At 41.6% G+C, this 15,074-nt stretch overlaps 1 protein-coding gene across 1 annotated transcript; it reads right to left on the bottom strand.

The window, feature by feature from the left end:
- Nucleotides 1–6,044: 6,044 nt before the first annotated feature.
- Nucleotides 6,045–13,964, bottom strand: LOC145400123 (endoglucanase A-like). Its single transcript, XM_080272634.1, has 13 exons — nt 13,886–13,964; nt 13,291–13,367; nt 12,991–13,135; nt 11,820–11,915; nt 11,476–11,564; nt 10,426–10,519; nt 10,204–10,262; nt 9,670–9,788; nt 8,886–9,051; nt 8,149–8,316; nt 7,443–7,588; nt 6,827–6,935; nt 6,045–6,152 (listed from the first exon to the last, which is right to left on the bottom strand). Exons 2-13 carry the CDS (start codon nt 13,312–13,314, stop codon nt 6,045–6,047), a joined length of 1,323 nt encoding a protein of 440 aa, XP_080128760.1. The 5' UTR covers nt 13,315–13,367; nt 13,886–13,964.
- Between the last annotated feature and the right edge of the window lie 1,110 nt (nt 13,965–15,074).

Here is a 15,074-nt window from a genome sequence, read left to right on the forward strand (position 1 = left end):
GGGAAGGGTGTAGGGCGTCTCCGTGGCCCATGTCAGCGATCCGTCTGAATGGCAATGAGTCAGAATTATTATATATATATTTTTTTAACATATACAAAACGTGTTCTTGTACCATTTCTAAAACGCTCATGCATTATATATATAGAGACATGTGTTTCACTAAAAATAAAATATGCAAGCTATTATGCATAACCAATAGGATACCGCACTTAGTATGGATTTCTTGTAACAGTTTAATGTGTGTGTGTATTGTTGTTCCTCGAGTAAAACCTTATATTTTACACAGACTTCGTATGACTTAATTAGATTATTATGCTGAAAACTTTGATTACCTAGAAAAAATATTACTTGATACGTGCAGTAGATCACAATACAGATATTATCGTAAATCACATTGACCGAATTGGCATAGCGATGAAATACTGGAGCAGTGTTCAAAGTAAAGAAGAAAAAAAGAAGGAAAGAAAACTGACACCAAAATCAGCTGTAAAATAGTTTTAGTAATGGAAAAAAACGTGCATATTAATCTACATAAAGGAAGGATGGACAAAACTGCTCAGGACGACGACCATTATTAGCGAATGTTTGACTGACCGCAAGCATCCTGGCCGTTCATGTCAGCGGCCACCACTTCAGGCTGGGTGGTGCCGGAGAAGGTCACAGTGAAGTCGACACTGACGAACTCGCCCGTCTCCACGAACTGAGTCTCGTTGAACAGCCTGGCGTGGGTGGCGTCTATCAGCTCGCTTGACCCATCCAGGTTCTGTATGGAAGAAGTGTAAGTGTAAAGGAGAGCACTCTAATATGTCTCCAAACTACACGCAGTCGTATATTTTGTGCGGATTGAAAGAGATAAATTTTGAAATAAGAGTAGCTATTACAAACGTACTGAGAATGTCGTAATCTTGTGGAAGTTGGCAGCGCGAGGAATATACACTTATGAAATTATTGATTGATAAAATTCCCTCTGACAGTAGTTCCTTCGAAGGTGTTGGCGTGATGACAGAAACCTACTCCTTCTACCTAAACTGTAACTGAATAGAAATGTGAAGAGACGTGGCCTCATTATATAAAAAAAAAAAGTCACAAGAGATCGAAAGTGAAGGGAGCAGAGAGTATAAAGAAATATTAAAATCTTTTCCAAAATACAAACTCAAGCCTCCTTAATCTACCCACTCACCGTCACAGAATCCACAGCGAGATCAAAAGTGAATAAGACGTCAAGCCCCAAGAAGGGAATTTCGGTCTGTGAGAGGAAGGTTGCGGAGTAGAAGCCATCGGAAACCAAATCCAGCGAGACCACTGCACACCGCTGGCCCCTCACTCCTGTAGGCACGGACAGAGACCGGATATAGGACCATATATATGTATCATCCTTGACACCTCTCCTTCAGCTTATAACTATAATTTATAAGTCCAACTCAGCAATTCTTTATGGCAACAGTAACAGTCATTTTCTTCGTGGCGTAAAGGTTCCACTTAGCCTTAGTCCAGAAACTCCCAATCACCTCTACCATCCCAATCGAATCGCGTTGAGTTGCGGCCATCTCCGACATCAGTATCTAACATCTAGATCATCATGAGTTCCTTTACATTTTCTCAATACTGTCAAAATTTACGGAGGTATTGCTAAATTGATCATCTGTAAATAAATCACGAAAGGCTTCTACTTGGATAGGTGGGAACGCCCAACGTACAAAGAGATCGTTGACCGAGGCTGTATGTACACAGATGGTTTAGGCCTCATATACTGTATACTACACAGTACCTGTGTGGAGAAGGAGCAGCCCCAGGAGGAGCGTACAGATCGCGTGCTTGCTCATGTCTACTGCCAAGCCACTCGCGCGCGCGCGCTGATGCTGCTATTGCCACGTCGTTATCATCTGTGTGGGAACTGGCATGCATGTCGTTGTCTTAATTTTTTCAAGTTACATGAATACTTTCTGTTTTATGTGATTTACATAACGTTTATTTGTCCCTTTTTTTTATTATTTGAATATTTAATGGTCTGCTGAGCCTTCGTTGTATTATCCACAGAAGCATTGATCCCGTATTTGTGCTTTCTTATTGTAAGCAGTTAGTATTATGATTTTATATATGAAGCATTCTAACGTGTGCCTCATTTATAGCATGCACTCTTTATAGATGATATGATTTTTTAAAAACAAAATAAAAGACCGAAAAGAAATAAATTCCCAGCAAAATGTTACCCTCGAAGTAACAGCTATGTAATCCAAACTCTGACTAGGGTTTCTTGTAGCCCACTTGAATAAGATCATCAGGAGTTAATGAAAGTAATTTAGTTTTACCATCCCAGTGCAAAGCATTGACTTCTTCATTGTTTATCTTTTGAATTCATGAGGTGTCTCTTTACTGGTGAAGAAATCTGGATATATTAAGTCATACCATCGCGAGAAAATTTATAGGAGTATAATTATGGTATTAGTTGCATATGATTCTCTCTCTCTCTCTCTCTCTCTCTCTCTCTCTCTCTCTCTCTCTCTCTCTCTCTCGGACTCAAGGTGACAGCTGGACTCTATCCCAGGCGCGTTGTCTTCAAGGTGAAAGGAAAAACAAACAAACAAGGGCAATGTGGGTCACCTGTCACATACGCCACCAGCCCAGTGTCCTACGAGGCTGGAGGAGGGGGGGGGGGACGCCTTCACGCGGTGGCACCAATATAAACAGATACAAACGTCCCTCATCTCCAGCCCTATCCCTCAGAAAGGAGGGTGGTGGGCTTAGAGAGAAAGATAGAACTCTCTCTCTCTCTCTCTCTCTCTCTCTCTCTCTCAAAACTAGCCTTGAGTAAAAAAAAGAAAAAAAAAAAAAAACGTACCTACCCACTTCTTCCTCATCTCTTTTTATCCACTGGTGAGAAAACACGTGTTTTTATAATTATTTTCTGTGGACGATGATAAAGGATCCGTGTTATCGCTGTTTTGGTTATTATCATCACTGTTGTTTAGAGAAACTTAGATAAATTTTGGAGCACCCAGGAAGTAAAATATGACTTTGAAGTAACATTTCAGTCCATCAGCAACCCAGTTTTATCTGAAGATGGGTCTGAAAAAAATGGATATAAATCTTGGGTGGGATTCTCGTACAGATTTACGATCGAATCCGTGTCGCAGCTTTGGATTTGTTTTTAGAGGAAGAAGTATAGACGAAGGAAGAGCCTGGACTCATCTTTCCTTGTTCTTCCTGGAGAAAATGAGTGTAGCTGACGATATTTTTTTTTTTCACATTGCCAAGAGTTATGTTTTGTAGGAGGGACAAGAATCATGAGAGGACTGTGCACTCTCATTTACAAACTTTGGAGCTCTACACTAGGGCTGAACTTCCCTGCCTCTCTCCACCCCAGACATAATTCTATCAAACTGCGAAACTTTCCATAACATCCACGTAACTTTGGGCAAACTTACCTGCAGTTATCGCCTCCTGATAATTTTCACCATAGCAACCACTCTCATCATCATCTCGTCCAACCATCTCAAGACGGGAAAAATAATCATAAATCTATCCATCTATTTATCTATCTATATCTGTCTATCTATCTGTCTATCTATCTTCCATTCCCATTTCATTATTTTTGAGGCACTCCTTCGACAAACATGCAGAAATAAGTTTTGCTGGGATGAGAGCAGGGTTGCCGGTTGTCTGGTTGCCTCCCCACTCGTTCATCAGCAACAGCAACACCCTATTCACTTTTTAATCTGGCGGCCTAAAATTGCCCCGTTTTTATATTTAATCCTAAGTTGTAGCCCCAGGTTAACTCTAGAATATGATGCTGGTCACGAAGAAGTGCGGTGGAAAGATAGTAGAGTCGTTATTGCTTACTGGATTAGCAACATATCCTTATTTTCTCCGAGATTCCTTGAAGTCTATAGAGGAACTGTTGGCTGCAGTTGTGTTCGCCAGGTCGATGTAGATATGCTTAAATTCCCAAGAACTTCTCCCTCAGTCTACATAATTATAAGCAAAGGAGCCAGAAATACTGGAGGTTCACAGTCTTCATTTAATACAGCCTTTAAAACATTGCGCACTAATATTCTTTCAGACCGCACCCCCAGGCTCGATCATGAAATTTGAACCGTAGGAGATTAAACTTTATGTACCAAGTGACGAAGTTCTTGACGCACCTCGTAAAAATACCATAACGATGTGGATGGGATTTACGACATGCTGACTCTCTCCAATATATTGCTTTACTTCTGATGCTGTTTCAGTATCTTCAAATGTTGTCAGCCGTTTTGGCATGGATTTAATTTTCAGCAAAACATTATATTCTGTTTTTGCGTATACATGAGAGACCTGTTATTCCGTCGGATTATTTCCAGTTTGAAATTATATAGAAGAAGAAGAGAGAATGTGAAGCTTTTATCTGTCTGCATCGATTTTTTTCCACATTTCTCAGTACAGGTATATAAGTTCTCTGTAGGCTACACTTGACATATGAAAGGGTATTACACACTCTCATACCCTACTCTTCTTATACGTAAATGATATTGAGACTGGTAAAAAAAAATGTAGTGACATCCCGGAAGTAGGAGGCGGTGAAAAAATTATCAGAAAAAGAAAATGCGGTGACCTTATCCCAAGATAAGGGGGGGGGAGGGGGAATGAAAACCCAAGCCTAATTTGCAACATGACCCAGGCTTATTACACATTTTATTTTAGCGAGGGGGTAATTATACACTTAATTATGCACTTCCTTAACTGCATTCAACATTTTTGCACAATTTAACATTTTTGAATAATTTAAATTTGGTATAAAAGTCCACAAGCAAGTATTTGATGTCTTATTATAATATCCATAGCAGGGCCGAAGGATAAGAGAAAAGCTTTCAAGAGAAGAAAAGTATATTGTATGATTAATAAAGACTTGAGATAATTATAATGCTGAAAACTATATGTATAATCCAGTAACGAGAAAAATAATGTACGGTATATATTAATTTCTGAAAACTTTACATATCAACTGGAATGGAAGTTTATATGTTAGTTTTTAAAAGTTTACGTTTCAGCAGAAATGAATGTTTATATGGAAGTTTCTGAAAAAATTATATAAACGGAACTGAATTATTTAATGTTAGTTTGTGGGAAAAAAAATATATATGAACTCTACTGAATGATTTTGTTAGTTTCCGAAAAAATTTATATATCACTGGAGCTAAGTGTTTTCCTGTTACGTTTTAAAATTAAACCACAAAGGTACCGGTATGTGCGCGAAGATTGGAGCTTGTACTCTCGTCGGTGAAGGAAGCTCCCTAGCACCTCTTCCTTAGCGATTTATTTTTGGATATGGCCGGTCAGTATAATTTTGTACTTTATTTATGAAGAGTATGAGGCTATTAGAATGACTTAAAGTAACACAGAAGAGGATAGCAAAGTGTTATAAGTAAAGTGGATTGCGGAACACCGAGAATGAGACACGGAACACCGAGAATGAGACACGGAACACCGAGAATGAGACACGGAACACCCAGAATGAAACACGGAACACCCAGAATGAAACACGGAACACCCAGAATGAAACACGGAACACCCAGAATGAAACACGGAACACCCAGAATGAAACACGGAAGGGAATGGTGGTGTTCTTCCAGCTTCTTTGTCTCCTCGATCGAACAGCTTGCGTCAGATTTTGGCCTGTATTCTGAGTGGCCTCGCAACACCACATCCTAAGCGATTTAGTTGGCATAATATCCAGACATTCATTTGTATATTATTTACATCGCTTTAATATCAACATAGTTTTCACCAATAATATACAGTAGAATAACGAATAAATAGCCAAAGGGGAGTGTTACGAAATCTCCAAAGCCACTTACATCGTGACCCTATGTCTTATTGTGACCTCCGTGTGACAAGGTAGGTCAGAATCACCCGTGTTTTGCTCTAATTATTCCCGATCATAAGGTAATGAAAAAAATCATTGGTGTTGGTCTAATTATTTTCCATCATAAGGTAATTAAAAAATCATTCTTGTGGAACTGTTTATTCTCCATCATAATGTAGTTAAAAAAATCATTGGCGTTGCCCTAATTATTCTCGATCATGGCGGCCAGAGCACCACTGAAGGCAGCGTTGTAGTCACAGGCCACCTCGTTGTGCACGTAGTCACCACGGTCGTCCACGTAGGTGCCGTCCTGCGGTGACGAAAAAGGAAACATTATTACAAAAAAAAAAATAAATAAATAAATAAAAAGAATCATAATATCTTTGAATCATGTCTCCTGATTTTGGCACCACAGCCTTATTCTGCTTAATTCACTGGTTCTTCATGTTTCCTCCACGACAAAAGTGTTTCCGAAAAAGATAATGAATGAAACATTAATAGTTTTGCTCAACCAGTAAAAGACGACTTGCAACGATGAAGTATATTTTAACACCAGTATTGAATATGGAGAGAGGGAGGAAAAAAAGAATATTATTGTCCTAAAACCTACTTCATAAGTAATTAAAGTAAAATGAGGTCCAGATATAACACTCTTCTTCCCTTCAGCCGGGCAATTTCTCATGTATTGCGAAGGTTTAGTCAGCTTTACCAGTGTCTGTCCTGCATCATTTACTCATTTCCTACTACCATTGCCACACCCACGCCCACACCAGGCGACTGAGCCGTTCCCACAGCAGATAAGATACAGCCATGTTGCGGGAAAGGCCCACTCAGGGTTACCAATGTCTGTCCTAAATCATATCCTCATTTCCTACTACCATTGCCTCACCCACGCCCACACCAGGAGACTGAGCATTTCCCGCAGCACATAAGATACATCCAGGCGAGTTTCCATGCGCTGCTTACGAACCGTCGTTTATTTACCTCTGAAGGTCCCCCCACGATGGCCCCGTAGAGAACATGAGGGTTGGGTCCGGGTTGGGTCTGTCCCCAGCTGTTGGCGGTGCAGGAGTCAGGCGGGATTGGACAAGAGCTGACGATGTGAGAGGGATGGTTAGTTCCTTGTTCCTCGAGGCTGTAGACTTCCTATTATTTGATAATATATTTTGGTCGTATACTTAGAATTTCAGTCTCAAAGTGGAATGGACACTCCCGAGTTTCTGCGATAATTTCTGAAGTACATGACGAAGATGGAACATGTTTGGCCGTAAATTTACAAAGATATATAGATTACGGCCATCATTTTCATGCTTTACCCCTTCAATCCGGTGACGTATTTTACATTTCATTCAGCGTTGGGGAGACTTTTCGAACTGGGAGAATTCGATGTAGTCTTAATTAACGCTTTCACTACGAGAGCTCTGTCCTAAATTGAATAAAATTGTTTGGAAGTTGCAAGATGAAAGTGGAATGTACGCCGTCGGATTGAAGGGGTAAATGTATCTTAACTGCATAGAGTAGTTTATGCAGTAAGATCTCTCTCTCTCTCTCTCTCTCTCTCTCACACACATTTATTTTGACAAAGGAAGCAGAGACTGACCTGGATCGGTGGTGGGGTCGCTGTGGGGGATCGACACCAAACCCAACCACAAAGGAATGGCCGATGTCACCTAGGATATAGTGCATCTGACTGGTGGCCCATTGTATGTGTGTGTCGGCCTCAGCTGGGTCACCATACTTAGCAGCCTGGGAGTACAAACAATACAGTGCGTCAAGATTGTGGTCATAGAAGAAGGCAGTTTAGTAACGTAACATTCTTATAACGTTACAAACAATACAGTGCGTCAAGATTGCGGTCATAGAAGAAGGCAGTATATTAACGTAACATTCTCATAACCTGATTCCTAGTATTGCCTTTGGGAGGAGAGTCTCAACGAACACTGGACGGAGATGTAAGGTGTAGGACAGCCATCGAGAAATCCTTTACATTTTTCTGATTTTAGAGCATACAGTCCACGTAAAAATATAATCCTCAGTTCAGGGGAAAAAAAAAAAAAGCTGTACGGTACTTAAAAACAAAACATGTTCAGAGAGTATGAACCATGAAAGAGGCAGAGGTGGAATAATGTCTCATATAATTTAGGTTTCTTATTTCGCTTTAGCCAGCTGACTGCGTATCTTTTGATGGGCGTAATGTTGAAGAATCAAAATAGGCTGTAGTTCATCTTAGAGACAAGTGATCCCCTGTTAAGAGTTCACGTAAATCCAGGATAGCCTCGGAAGAAAGTTCATCTCAGAGCATTTACCCAGAAAGAGAGGAAAGCGACATTAGCGGCGTGTCTGTTAGCTCCCCATGGGTCGAGGAAGACGAGGCCGCCTGGCGTGTAGGGCATGTCCTCCCTTATGTGACGCAGGAACTCTTTCATCGCCGTCTCGTACATCGTATTCGAGGGATCCAGCATCCAGCCCAGAGCCTGTGGAAGGGAGGGTTAGAAAAATACACAAGAGTAAAGATTTTATTGCTATATTCTTCAGTGGTTGAAAAGTAAGCGTGTTAGTGTTTACATAGGAAGCCATCTGTATGCAGGGCATTGAAGGGATAGAAGCTAATGATGAACATGCCTTGATAATGCATCTTTCATCCTAACCTACACTTACCCACATTTACATGGAATGGGATGATCCAGAACACCTGTCTTCTATTTCACTGGGGAACTGGAGAAAAATGAAGCCAAAGGTTAGAGCAACGTCCCTCGTTCTGACCTCTGTGATGCACAAGGCAGTGTGCAGCAGAGATGCTGGGCGGTGGGATTGCCATATACATACTTCAGTATAAAGAGGGACTGTTCAGCCACCCACTCCCGCCTTATTTACTCTCATTTTCCTTCACGCAAGGAACTACCCTTTTTTCCATGTCCACAGGGAGCGTGGCTAATAAATCGTTATCATGTGGCCGTAACTCATAACCGATAAGTAGAACGACTTAGTGTCAACTGCATATATATAGTAGATGTTATAATTGTACTGATCCTTTTGTACTCACATAAGCACCGGCTCTCTTATCGTCCCAAGAGAACTGTTCCCCGTCCTCCCCCAGGCCAAACTCGTCCCACGCCTCTTGGGCTTTGGTGAGGTAGGCAGCGTCCCCAGTGGCCCGGTACAGCCACAGCGCGCCCCACAGCAGCTCGTCACCGTACCCACTCCACGACCTAAATGTGGACCGTGTTACAGAGGGTCAGGGACAGAGGTGGACCATTTTTGCCATCATCATCATCATCATTACATTCTCCACTTCACCCCTTCACATTGAGGACCTTCTTAGTGTACTATTCTGGTTTGTCCAGACGATTTTATGCAGCTTCAGACTCTTCTGAATTGGAGGGGTTTGATATCGCCTTCATTAACCCCTTCACTACTAGGCTGCTCCCCTAACCCCCCAAAACTAGAGAGCCTTCTAAAGTTGAAAAGCATTGCACATTGGTAGAGAGAGAGAGAGAGAGAGAGAGAGAGAGAGGTCATTGCAGTGAAGGGATTAAAAGTAGGTGGTGTAGGATACAGAAATTGGAAATGGTCAAAAGAGGAGAATTATCAAAAAGGTGATTTGTAAAATGTGCTGCTTAATTTCTCCCTTCAACACAAGAATATTAACACCATATCCAGTATAAGTGATAATGATAATCATCATAATTAATAATAATAATAATAATAAATGATGATGGTGCAGTGTGTCGATCAACATTTACTTTAGGCATCATCACTGCAACGCGACACAGACCCTCGTGACCTGACATTAATTAGTTTACCTGCAAAATTACTGGCACGGTTACCTGTAGAAGTCGCTGGCGTCGGTGATGGACAGGTGGTACTCCAGTCGATACTCGTCTCCGAAGGCGTAGAGTTCCTTAGCCACGTCTAGCACTTCGGAGGAGTAAGCCGGGTCGACATCCTGGGTTAGAGAAAGGATGATGGCATTTTTTTTTTTTAATCTCTCTCTCTCTCTCTCTCTCTCTCTCTCTCTCTCTCTCTCTCTCTCTCTCTCTCTCTCTCTCATCTTTGCCTTATAAATAGTATCTGATTCCATATGCGCAGTATTATATCCCATAATCGAGATGTTGTTGGAAATTTTGAACCTTACACCTTGAGTTCCAGGTGACGTAGCGCCTTTTCCTCAGCGATTTATTTTGTTTGTTACACGTTGAACATTATCTCGTGTGTTTTATTTATACCGTTCCAGTATCAACATCATTTGCATCAGTAACATGCAAGGCGATATTGAGGTATAATTTGCAGAATAAATCGCTAAGGAAAAGGTGTTACGACCTCTTAAAATACGAAACTTAGCTACGAAATTCTTATCTGACCTGGAAGAGGATGGAGGCAGCAGCAAGAGCAGCGGCTGTCTCACACGCCAACTCAGACCCTGTAAGTGGAGATATTGATTTTCTTTTTCTTTTTTCTTTTTTTTAATTCTCAACACAAGCTTTGTTTATAGTCTGTTTTCTTTATTGCTTAAATTAAAATATATTCTAAGACATGATACTGAAAAGGTTAAAATTCTCTCTCTCTCTCTCTCTCTTTCTGACCTGGGTTCTCTTTGTCAATCTTCATAGAGGGCCGCTCCATCTGCATATCCTCAGGTCGACCCCAGAAAGCGTGATCCGGGGAGCCCATACCCACCTGTAGGGCAGTTTAAAGCATACCTGTATATCCTTGTCATATTATATAATGCTAAAAGACATTACTCGTATTACCTTTCTTACCATATGAGTGTGTGTTTGCTATCTGCTTCACTATTGAGCTTTTTGTTATTTTTTTATTTATTTATTTATTTATTGTGAAGGGAACAATCTTGCGGACTTCTGGCCTTTGGTTCCTTCTTCCTTTCATTAAAAAAAAAAAAAATTCCCCAGTCTGTCAGGGATGCAGTGAAATCCTTTTAACATAATTTGTGTGTGTGTGTGTGTGTGTGTGTGTGTGTGTGTGTGTGTGTGTGTGTGTGTGTGTGTGTGTGTGTGTGTAGAAAAAAATACCTTCATATGAGCAGTGTAGTGTCAGTAGAAGCAGTTCTGTGAGTTAACTGAGACCTAATAGCACAGACGTACTTAACCCCTGCACTCCAGTGACGTATATATTGCTATGGCCACCACCTGACGATGCTGTTCGGCTCAGGACAACCCCATCGTAGTGTACCGGTTAATGAAGCTTGCTCTTAACCCCTTCAGTTAGGAAAGTGTATTCTATGTGTTAATCTATCTATAGCCCGACGCCCTAATCCCGGAAAGGGTTGCCGCATACAAAACACCTCCAAGTCGCTCTTTCACCCATCATTTGACTGCCCTCCCCCCAATTCACTTCCCCTTCTCTCATATACTATTCAAAATCTATTCTAAGATAAACAAAATCGGCAGAGTTAGCAGAACAAAATACGTAATAGAAGTGAAGAAGTTAAACAAAGCCTGCATATTACGAAATTTCGCTGTGTAGGCAATGAATGATGAGTTTGGAAAGTCTAAGATAAACAGCTTTGCAGGAGTTAGCAAGAAAAACTACGTAAGCAGACTGAAGAAGTTAAATAAAGCCTACGTATTACGAAATTTGTCTGTATTGGCAGTGAATGATGAGAAACGCTGTACCTGTCCGTAAAACTCGTACTCAGCTGTGTGAGCCTTCAGGAAGTAGTCCGTGCCCCACTTGACGGCGGCTCGACCGTACTCCAACTGGTCTGTGGAGAGGAAGGGTTAGAAATCATAAAATAAATTAATCATATATGTATTCAGAGGGTTAATTGTTGGTTTTGAAATTAGAGATGATCTTTTCTTTTTATGTTGCATCCTTTACTGACCGAGTACACATTTCGGTGATGAAGTGAAATTGTATTATTTAAGTATAGTGGTATCCTAATGATTTTTTTTTTTTTAAACAAGAGATGATAATTTTCTTCTTTGGCGATGTAAATACCGAATTAGGGAATACTTACCGGCAGCCTCGTATCCCTCAGCGAAGTCTATCATTCCCCAGGCGAGAACAGTGATCGTGTACGCCATGGGGAAGCCGAATTTCACGTGATCGCCAGCTGGTGGGGAAAAGGCGTTAGGATAATCATTTTAAGGTGGACAGGCAACAAAATGACAGTGACAGAGCTGAGAGAAATAAAAACTGACTAGAGTTGTTCTTGGGGTTGATGTAGTAGTATGTTGAAAGCTGAGATATCCTAAAATAGACGAAATGTAGTGCAATATGACTTTCTTCAATCTAATGCTTGCTGGTGGGATAGACGTATTGGTATGGTGAGGGTAGAGAGGTCTGATAACTGAGTAAACTGGTAAGGTACCGTATAGTTTCTTCCTGTCTACCGTTTGGTTTTAGGATGACGTATATAATGGCAGTGGGACATGGGAAAGGTCTGAACAGCTAGGTAAATAGGTGGGCTTATTTATTTACCGTGCATCTTTCATGAATATGTTATAAATCCTACCCACATTAGGTAAACCATACTTTCAGTCCCATTTCGGCTGCCTTCACACTTGAATTTTCATGCCTTAGCCATACTAGTACCCACACACATACGTTGATGTAAGTTGTATCCATCTCAGTCCTCTTGCAGCCTCTATGCTCGGTTTTGTTTTTGCAGGCCTTAATAACAAACACTTTACGTCCCTCAGCAGTTCAGATCTCCACTTCATTACCACACTTTCATCTGAACTGATTTCTTGCATTCACCTCAGCCAGTTATTCTTTCCGCCTCCCACTCCTCTTTCTGCTCCCTCTTCCCACTGTGCTGTATAAACATTTTGATTTCCTAACCCCAAAAATTGTGTGCAGCCCACGTATATTCTAATTTCATATTTCCCATTTCACTGTTGTTGATATTACTCTGTTATAAATGATGCTCTAGTTTATTTATTTATTTATTATTATTTTTGGGAGGGTTAATCTACCTCTCTCTATTGTCATCATTCATACGTAAGCTGCAAATTTGTATCTGAATGTTTTCCATCTTTATTCTCTCTAATTTTAGTTGCCCTTTCACCTATTTATCGCCAGTACTTCAGTTAATATCACCTTAAGTAAACACACACACACACACTCACACACACACACACACACACACACACACACACACACGAGTACTTCATCATCTTCCTCACCGTCGTAGTATCCTCCAGTCAGATCATAGCCTACGTCAGCACCGTCGTCAAGGGCTGAGTCCCACCTCCAGGGAGTGACTCGCTGGTCCGCCGGCAGAGGGCCAGACCGCTCCGCCTCGTAGAACAGGAACGACATGCACAGCGCCTGGTGGGTTGAAGTGTAAAATGGAAAAACAAATCGCTAAAGAGGACTCATTACGAATTCTCCAGTGCCTGGTGGGTTAAAATGTAAAGTGGGAACTAAATCGTTAAAGAGGAGACATTACGAATTCTCAAGTCATGAAAATACACGCAACTGACCTGAGAGTAATCGTAGGGGGTCATGCCAGTAGCCTCACATGGGTTGGTGTAGGGGTAGGCCGTGGTCCAAACTAGTTCTCCGTCTGAACGCAGGAGGGAAAGACACAGAAGGAGGATTATCATTTTAGCTGAGAAAGTAGGTTAGAGGGATGATGGTGGTGATGATGATGATGATAATAATGATGCGGTGGTGGTGGTGGTGATGGTGGTGGTGGGAAAAGAGACCTGGATGGTGATGATGATGATGAACCATTTCAATCGGAGGACGTCACATGAATTTTGTTTTCTTTCTCTTTCCAGACGATTTTGTCAGGCATCAGATTGTTCATTTGTAGTAAAGCGGATAGACACATTCCTCATTAACCCTCTAACAATTTCATTTTTCACCCAGAGCTAAACAAATTTGTCTGAAGATAGCACCATAAGAATCATGGTCAGAGGGAGAGACTGCATTAATTTTAAACGGTGGGTATTAGACCCGAAAAAGGTGACATGTAAAGGTGACACTTAGTAAGACCTCTTAGCCTCAGAGAGCGGGTTGTCACGTTCATGAATAATTAAATAGGTAAATAAATAGATCAATAAAAATAGTTACCGCACACATCCTGGCCGTTCAGTTCGATGGCTATCACCAGAGGCCTCGTGGTGCCTGAGAATTGAACATTGAACTGGAAGCTGATTATCATGCCGGTCTCCACGAACGTGTCGTCACTGTACAGGCGGGCGTGAGTGTCGTCTATCACCTCAGCTGATCCACCGCCCCAGTTCTGACGAAGGGGGGGAGGAGAGATAAGAGAAGGTTCAACGTATGTTAAGAGAAACTGCAACGTCTGATAAGAGAATCTGCAGTGAGAGGGTTAAGAGAAAAATCAGCACTTGAAAAGGGATATTGAACATCTAAATGGAAGCGATAATGAGAAAAATGAGCATTAGATGAGAGAAATTGAGACATCTAATAAGAGAATCTGTTGCGGGAGAGATAAGAGAGAGAGATCAGCATTTAATAAGAGAGATTGCAACATTTTATTACAGATCCTGCACCGTTTAATGAGAGGCTAAGCAATATCAGAGTCATATTTAGGAACTGGCAGCTAATAAGAAAACCGTAGCTTCCAGTGAGGCGAGGATCAACATGCAGTTTGTTAATGGAACCATGCAGAATATCCTGAATGATCTGTGTACTTTCATGCACCGGGTAGGGGAGAGGCACGCCTTCATGAGGTGGCCCTGATATGACTGGGCGGCTCCACTGCCCAGTTATGCAAACGTCCCCCAGCTTCCTCCCTAGCCCTTGAAAGGAGGATGGTGGCCTGCATAGGACGAGGGCACGTTCAGCTTGCAGTCCATTGGTTTTACGTTTAAAGGAGCCGTGGGTTGCAAAGGCTAAATATGAAGTAGATCCACATAGGGAGAGAGAAATCCATAAATACTACAAAGGCCTTTACACTCACAGCAATGCCGGTAATCGGGCTGTCGAAGGTGAAGATTGCACTAAAGCCCTGAGACGGAACAGCACTCTGGGCGGAAAAGTTGGCCGCGTAGTTGCCATCCCACTCATGGTCGAAGATGATGGCTGCACACTCCTGGGCCCTCACTCCTGGTGGGGGAGGGCAGGGAGTGGCCTTCAGATAGTTACAGGATAAATTCGGTGATATTCTACAGCTAACAGAAGAGATTTAATCGCATTCCGCAAGTGAAAGGACAAATTTGGTCTCATTCTGCAAGTAAATGTAGGGATTTAATCACGTCACAGGTAAAAGAAAGCATTTAGCCACATTCCACAG

Source organism: Coenobita brevimanus, chromosome 51 (assembly GCF_032717465.1).
Source record: "Coenobita brevimanus isolate Jiangsu-jjx chromosome 51, ASM3271746v2, whole genome shotgun sequence".
Taxonomy (NCBI): Eukaryota; Metazoa; Arthropoda; class Malacostraca; order Decapoda; family Coenobitidae; genus Coenobita; species Coenobita brevimanus.